The 7,664-nt window shown below is 46.5% G+C and overlaps 1 protein-coding gene across 2 annotated transcripts in view; it reads left to right on the top strand.

Annotated features, from left to right (window-relative positions):
- The window catches only part of Ctc1 (CST telomere replication complex component 1), a 27,674-nt gene that overhangs the window by 8,213 nt on the left and 11,797 nt on the right, over positions 1–7,664 (top strand). For both annotated transcript variants that reach the window (XM_050162729.1, XM_050162728.1), the window contains exons 2-5: positions 569–732; positions 1,888–2,125; positions 2,353–2,564; positions 3,706–3,862. In XM_050162729.1, coding sequence (XP_050018686.1) covers positions 569–732; positions 1,888–2,125; positions 2,353–2,564; positions 3,706–3,862 — 771 coding nt within the window. The remainder of the gene's footprint in view (positions 1–568; positions 733–1,887; positions 2,126–2,352; positions 2,565–3,705; positions 3,863–7,664) is intronic.

Below are 7,664 nucleotides of genomic sequence, written 5' to 3'. Positions count from 1 at the left end.
CCAGGCTGGCCTTGAATTTACAGAGACCCACCTGCCTCTGCCTCCCCAGTGCTGGGATTAAAGGCGTCTTTATTTTCTATTAGACATATTCACATATTAAAAGCAGTAATATGGGTTTTTTTTTCTAGACTTAAATTTTTTGTTTTTCGAGACAGGGTTTCTCTGTGGTTTTGGAGCCTGTCCTGGAACTAGCTCTTGTAGACCAGGCTGGTCTCGATCTCACAAAGATCCACCTGCCTCTGCCTCCCGAGTGCTTGGGATTAAAGGCGTGTGCCACCACCGGCCTGGACTAACTTTTAAAACTTCTCCAGGTTCTAAACATTTGACTTTTGATAATCTGGATTTATTTGTTTGTTTATTTGAGGCTGAATTTCTCTGCGTGACTACCTCGCCGTCCTGGAACTCTCTCTGTAGGCTGACCTTGAACTCACAGAGATCCTCTCAGGTGCTGGTGAACACTGCTATCACCTGACGATTTATTCTATGTCTTTATTCTCCAAAACTCTGTTTTTGGATGAATTGTGAAGGATGGTTGTGAAGATGTTTTGACTAGATTCACTTTCCTTAGGAGCAAGCCTGGCTTGAGTCTGCCCAGACCTTCATCCAAGCGACCCTTTTCCCGGCTGGCCAGGAGCCTAACGAGCAGTTGACTCTGTCAGTAATTGATTGTATAAAGAAGACGTGGCTGTCCCAGAGGGAGAATCGGGATTTTACACTGCCCCTGAGCTACAGGTAGGGTGAGCTGGGGCTGGGTGGGTGGTTGAATTTAGTGTTGAGAAGGAAGTGGGAATGTGTGGAAAAGAAGGTAATCTAAACACACCCTCATCTGCGGAATTTTCCTCTTCTTCATTCTAACTTGGCTTGGGCCGTGTTTATAGAGAGGAGAGGAAGAAGAAGGCGATTTAGCTGATCTGAGGTGTGCAGCGGTACCCAGATGGCTATGTATCTAAAACCAGCCCACCTTAGAAGGCTCCTGCATTTTGTCATGTTTGCTTCGCTCTTTTCTGTAATGTGTAAAGGAAAAGGTTTATGAGGTCTCCCAAGTCTATTTTGATCTGATTCTCCCTTTAGAAATCACCGAGCTGAAGGGAGATGCGGATGGCAGTCTCAGTGTCTGTTTGCGCACTGTTCTCAGCGGACGCAGGCCTGCTTATTCACATAACAGCCTACCTCTAGATCCTTTTACATTCGCTTCTTTTTTCAATTAAATTTATTTTGCGCCTATGGGTATTTTGCCTTCATGTATGTTGGTGCACCACATGCATGCTTGGTAACCATGGAGACCAGAAGAGGAAATCAGATGCCCTGGAGTTACACACAGCTGTGAGCCACTGTGTGAATACTGGGAGTTGAGACTAGGTCCTCTGGAAGAACGAACAGTGCTTTCTTGTTTGTTTTATTTTGCTTTTTGAGACAGGGTTTGGGATTCTCTGTGTAGCCCTGGTTGTCCTGGAACGCACTCTGTAGACCAGGTTGGCCTGGAACTCAAAGATCCCTGTCTCTGCCCCCTGAATGCTGGGATTAAAGGTTTTCGCCCCTCCGCCTGGCTGTAGACAGCGCTCTTAACTGCTGAGCCGCTGCCACTGCTTCAGCCACTCTTTATGGACGCACACTTACTCCTCAGGCTGTTCCGCAGTCTGCTTCACGTCCCTGGAGCCCTTGTAATAATAGAACTGTTTATCACAGGCTTTCTTCCCATTTCTCTTAGGGGCATTGCCCAACCTTTAGGCCTAAGCCCTACCCTTACTCTTATAGGCTCTTCTCTAGTCAAACATCTCCTGGTCCATGTTCTCTCCCAGCCTCACTTCCGGGTGTATTAGGTGTTGGTCAAGGCTGAGAGTATTTTAGATGTAACTGATGTGCAGAACTGTTTTCTTTCCTTTCCAGCTTTGTTTCAGTACAGAATCTCAAGACCCAGCAGTCTCTCCCCTGCTGCAGTGACTTGTCCTCGAGCACGAGTGCTCACCAGACTTGGTCCCAAGGAGCTGGGTCAGGGGGCAGAGTCCTGCCCCGGCAGCGGTTATTACTCTTAGGGACACTAATAAGCCTATCTGGGGATTTGGAGCAAGAGTGCAGGAGTGGAGGCCTGTACGTGAGAGATAACACCGGACTCTTGGGCTGTGAGGTGAGCTGAAGGGGGACCAGCATCCAGGAGAGTGGAAGGGGGGCCAGCATCCAGGAGAGTGGATGGGGGTCTAGCATCCAGGAGAGCGGAAGGGGGGGGCAGCATCCAGGGGAGCGGAAGGGGGGCCAGCAGCCAGGAGAGCAGAAGGGGGGCCAGCATCAGGATGAGCAGTAGCGGTAGACGAGGTGCTAAGGTCCTGGCTAACCTGTGACTTTGATCTTCTCTAGCTTATAGATCTAGACCTTTCTTGGTTGGGCCACCTCTTCCTGTTCCCCAGTTGGAGTTACCTCCCTCCTGCCAAGAAGAACTCCATGGGGGAAGGGCACTTGGAGCTGTGGGGTGCACCTGTGCCAGTCTTTCCTTTGACCATCAGTCCTGGCCCTCTCTCACCTATCCCTGTCCTCTACCCAGCAAAGGCGGCCCGCCTGCTCAGACACAGGTAATTATCCACTCTGGAGGAAGGAGGGAAGGTGGTGAAACTGGGAGGAGGACGGTACTTCCGTGGGGGAAAAAGGCTTTTTGACAGTAACATAGATGAAACAAGGGAGTGGTGGGGTTTTGAATGTCAAGAAAGTCACGAGGAAGGCTCTGAGCTGCTTGTGGCTCACTCACCTCTATAATCCCAGCATTCAGGACACTGAAGCCGGAAGACTGTGGTTTACATAGTGAGTTCCAGGTCCCTTTCTCAAAAGATGGGGGAAAAAAGATAGCTCAGTAATTAAGTGCACTGTGTGCTCTTTCAGAGGACCTGGATTTGATTCCTGGCACCCTCATGGTCCACAGCCATCTGTATTTCCTGTTCCCTCTTTTGGTCTCCTTGTGTGCCAGGCATGCATGTGGTACATAGACATACATGCAGGGAGAGCATTTAGACACATAAAGTAAGATAATTTTTTATTTTTGGAGATAGGGTCTCCAATTGGCCTGTAAATTAGGCTGGCTGGCCATTTAGCTCCGCCTGTCTCCATCTCCCACCACAGGGATAATGCCAAAACACTGGGGTGTTTTCCAATACATGGTTTCTCTGTGTAACTGTCCTAGCTGTCCTGGAACTCGCTTTGTAGACCATGCCGGCCTCGAACTCAGAGAGATCCGCCTGCTTCTGCTTCCCAAGTGCTGGAATTAAAAGCGTGTGCCACCACCACCCAGCCACTGTTTTAAAGTTGGTTCTAGGAATAGAACTTGGTCTTAGAAGTTAGACAGGTGCTGTCTCTCTGGTCCCCAAGAGGATTCTGTGTGTGTGTGTGTGTGTGTGTGTGTGTGTGTGTGCCTCCTATTATAGCATACACAGAGGTCAGAGAGCATACTGTGGGAGATGATTCTCTTTCTGTCATGTGGTTCCCAGGGATCAAAATGTAGACGTCATCCTTGGCAGAAAGTACCTTTGCCAGCAGAGCCATGTCTGACTCCCAAAGAAGTATACCCTGTCTGAGGGCAAGAAGGGTTGGAAAGGTTTCTGATAATAGCTTTGAATTATGGGCATTTTACAATACTAGGGGATTGTTCTTTACAGTGGAATAGAAGACTTGTATGGAGGAAAAAGAGAAATGACAATGTTTTTTTTTCTTCTCTTTCCTTAGAAAGAAGCACAAAGTAAAGGAGCCAAACCTGGCCGGGAAACTGGTCCGTCTGAGTGCTCTGGTGGTAACTAAGAACAAAAGATACTTCATCATGACCCTTGGTGAGCTGTCTGAAGCCGACAGCCAAGCTGGCAGCCAGGTGTCCATCATTGTACAGGTGAGAAGCAGGGGAAAGGTGGGCACGTGGGAGGAGTGTTAGAGCAAAAGAACAGCCTGGGGAGAGAGAGCACAGGGCACAGGGAGTGGGCCAGGGGCAGAGGGGCAAGCCCCATGTTTCTTTTTCTTTCTGTTTTCTTTTCTTTTCTTCTGGTTTTTCACGACAGGGTTTCTCTGTAGCGTTGGAGCCTGTCCTGGAACTAGCTCTTGTAGACCAGGCTGACCTCAAACTCAGAGATCCACCTGCCTCTGCCTCCTGAGTGTTGGGATTAAAGGCCATCACCGCCCGGATCAGGCCTCAAGCCTCATGTTTTTTACTTTAGTGTCTGCATTTATACATATAATACTAAAGTAGGAACTGTGGGAGGAGGAAGGGGTCTAAAGGCAAGAAAAGAAAGGATGATGGGAGGGAAAAAAGACAGCTAAGGCAATGGCTTGGGAAAGGACTTTCCCTACAAGCATGAGTTTGATCATTGTGTAAGAAGCTGGCCATGGTCGCATGGCCTGTGATCCCAGTGACAGTGAAGTGGGAAGTAGAGGTGGGCAGAGTCCTGGAGCCTGCTAGCCAGCCAGCCTTGTGTGGACATTCCAGGTCAGCGAGAGACCTGCTTACCAGGTAGGAGGCTTTCTGAGAAATGATACCTAAGATTGGTGGGTTGTTTTTGGTTTTTTGAGACACGGTTTCTCTGTGTAGCCCTGGCTGTCCTGGAACTCACTTTGTAGACCAGGCTGGCCTTGAACTCAGAGATCTGCCTGCTTCTGCCTGGGATTAAAGGCCTGCACCACCATTGCCCAGCTCTAAGATTGTTTTTGACGTCCACATGAATAGACACAGGTACATCTGCCCACATGTGCACCTGCACACACACAAGAAAGATGGATGCTGGATGTGGGGGTTCATGCTTTTAATCCTTATATTTGAGAGCCAGAGGTAGGTGGATCACTGTGAGTTCAAGGATAGCCTGATCTACATAGCAAGTTCCAGGGTTTCAGGACATCTAAAGGCTACAAAGTAAGACTTGTTTAAAAAATAAATAAATAAAATAGAGTAAGAACAAATATCAAGTATAAAAATTAGAATTACAACCAGCATAAACAATATCAAGTAAGAAACATGTGATAAATGTTTCAATAATTATCCTATCCTAAGGAGTCTATGTCTTGTATTAGAAATAACTTGGCCAAGTCATGAGAGGAAAGTAACTATCTAGTCAGAGGTGCTGGGTGGTGGTCCCACCCGCCTTTATTCCCAGCACTTAAGCGGCAGAGGTAGCAAATTTCTGAGCTTGAAACCAACCTGGTCTATAGAGTGAGTTCCAGGATAGCTAAGGCTACACAGAGAAACCCTGTCTTGAATAACTAAAAGAAGAGGCTAGAGAGACAGCTTAGTGGGTAAAGTGCTTTCTGTGTAAGGACTTTGGTTCATTTCCCAGCTCCATGTAAAGAGCTAGATGTGGCCGCGTGCCTCTTTAGCCCCGGTGTCGTGGGGTGAAGATGGGCAGAAGCCAGAGACTGGCAGCCAGACTAGCCAGGTCCTGAGCGCTGAGGTTTGGAGACAGAGATTCTGTCTCAAAAAATAAGATTGAAGGGTTATAGAGAAGGCTCAGCAGTGAAGAGTACTTGTTACTCTTGCAGAGGACCTGGATTCAGTTCCAGGTCATCTGGTGCCCTCTTCTGAACTCCACAGGCTTGTGGTGCTTATGCAAGCAAGCAGAACACTCATAGATGATAGATAGACAGACAGATAGATTTTTAAAGAAAAGTGATTGAAGAAGACATTCTGACGTCAACCTCTGACCTCCACATGACGTGCACTTGAGCAGATGAGCACACCTGTCACCTGTACACATACAACACATATATCCACACATACACACATGTGTACATACACAAAGACAAGTTTTTTGTGTCTCTTATATGGAACCTAGATCTGTTTGTTGAAACTGGGTCTAGTACAGCTTTGAACTTCTGATCTTACTGTTTTCATCTCCTGTGTCTGGAATTCTGACAGGCCTGATACCCTGCTAGGTAATAGATACACAGGACGTGAGCTTAGACTGGAGACCACCTGGGAGAGGAAGGACACCACGGGGAGGGGTGAGGGAACACAAGTGAGGCTCATGAGAAGAATACGAGCCACATCCTGTTACTCATGTGTGAAAATGTCCCAACAATATTTTACATGCTTACCAAAAATATGCAGACCAGACACTGTATACATAACAAAAACAAACAAATCTTTAATAAATGTGAAGAAGTCCATCTCTCAGTATCACAGGATTGGTTCCTGAGGATGCTTAGGACATTAAAAAAAAAAAAAAAACTGCTTAGAGGGATGAGTGACATGATTCATTGGGAAAAGACACTTGCTGCCAAAGCCAAAAAACTTGAGTTTGATCCCAGGACTCACGTGGTAGGAGGAGAAAACCAATTCCTGCAAGTTGTTCTCTGACCACCACACGTGCACATGTGTGTGCACACACATATAAAAAAAATGTAAATGAGGCATGGTAATACACACCTTTATTCCCAGCACTCCATCAGAGGCAGGCAGATCTCTGTGAGTTCAAGGCCAGTCTGGTCCGCAGCAGGAGTCACCAGACAGCCAGGGCTACACTGAGAAACCTTGTCTCAAAAAACAAAGTAAAAGTCAGGCATGGTGTCTAAGGAGAAATGGGAGGATTAGGAGTTCAGGGCCAGCCTCAGCTACAAGCAAGTTTGTAAACAGCAACCAAACCAGTCCAGAAAACAATGCTCTGAAGTTAGATGTGGTTGCTCAGATCTGTAATCCCAGTACTTGGGAAACCGATGCGGGAATATGGTCATGAATTTTGGGCCTGCCTGGGCTGCAGAGTGTGGTCCTGTCTCAACTTTTTTTTTTCTCTCTCTATCAAGACAGCTTTGGAACCTGTCCTGGAACTAGCTCTTGTAGACCAGGCTGGTCTCGAACTCACAGAGATCTGCCTGCCTCTGCCTCCCGAGTGCTGGAATTAAAGGTGTGAGCCACCACAGCCCGCAACTACAACTTCTTAAAACAAACAACAAACAATAATCACCTAGGACCTCCAGTAGGACTGGAATCTCCCTGAAGTTCTCACCCTGCTCTGCAGTCTGAAGAAACTGAAGTGCAGTTCAGATGTTTCTCCGTGAACACACCGTAGCATAGGAGTGAACCAACTTTGCTGGTCATCGGAAGTTTTTCTAATTGCCTAAGTGTTCCAAATATTATGGTATTAAAAACTCAAAATGCCAGGCAACACAGCAATATAATGGAGAATTACAAATAGTGAGGTTGCTTATGGGTGGTGTAGTCTGCAGGTGCCATAACAGACACTCTAGAACTTACTTGTGGGGCACCCACCATGAGGTAGTTAAGTTAAACTTGAGTTGGATCTTGTAAAATATAGATAAGCTTTGGATCTAAATTAGTTAACGGCTCTATTGAGGTTTGAATCTGGGGCTTTGTGCTCAGGAGGCAGCTGGTTTAAGCTGTATCCCAGCTGTACTCTTTTTGTTTATTTTTAAAGTTTGAGACAGAGTCCAAGTTGCACGGTCTGGCCTTGAGCTCGTCCTGTGGCCCAGATGGGCTTTGATTGAGCATCCTTATCTGAAATCTGAAATGCTCAGACATCTTAAACTGGCTGGGTCCTGTATAATAGACTGAAGTTAAAACACAGGCATACTAAAATATTGTATAAGATTTCTGCCTCCATATTTAAGATGTATATGAAACAAGTGAATTTCATGTTTAGAATTGGGTTCAATCTACAAGATATCTTTGGTTTTTTTTTTTTTTTTTTTTT

Source organism: Alexandromys fortis, unplaced genomic scaffold (assembly GCF_014885135.2).
Source record: "Alexandromys fortis isolate MF-2015 unplaced genomic scaffold, M_Fortis_MF-2015_v1.1 scaffold_84, whole genome shotgun sequence".
Classification (NCBI taxonomy): domain Eukaryota; kingdom Metazoa; phylum Chordata; class Mammalia; order Rodentia; family Cricetidae; genus Alexandromys; species Alexandromys fortis.
This window is presented reverse-complemented; position numbering and strand designations above follow the sequence as displayed.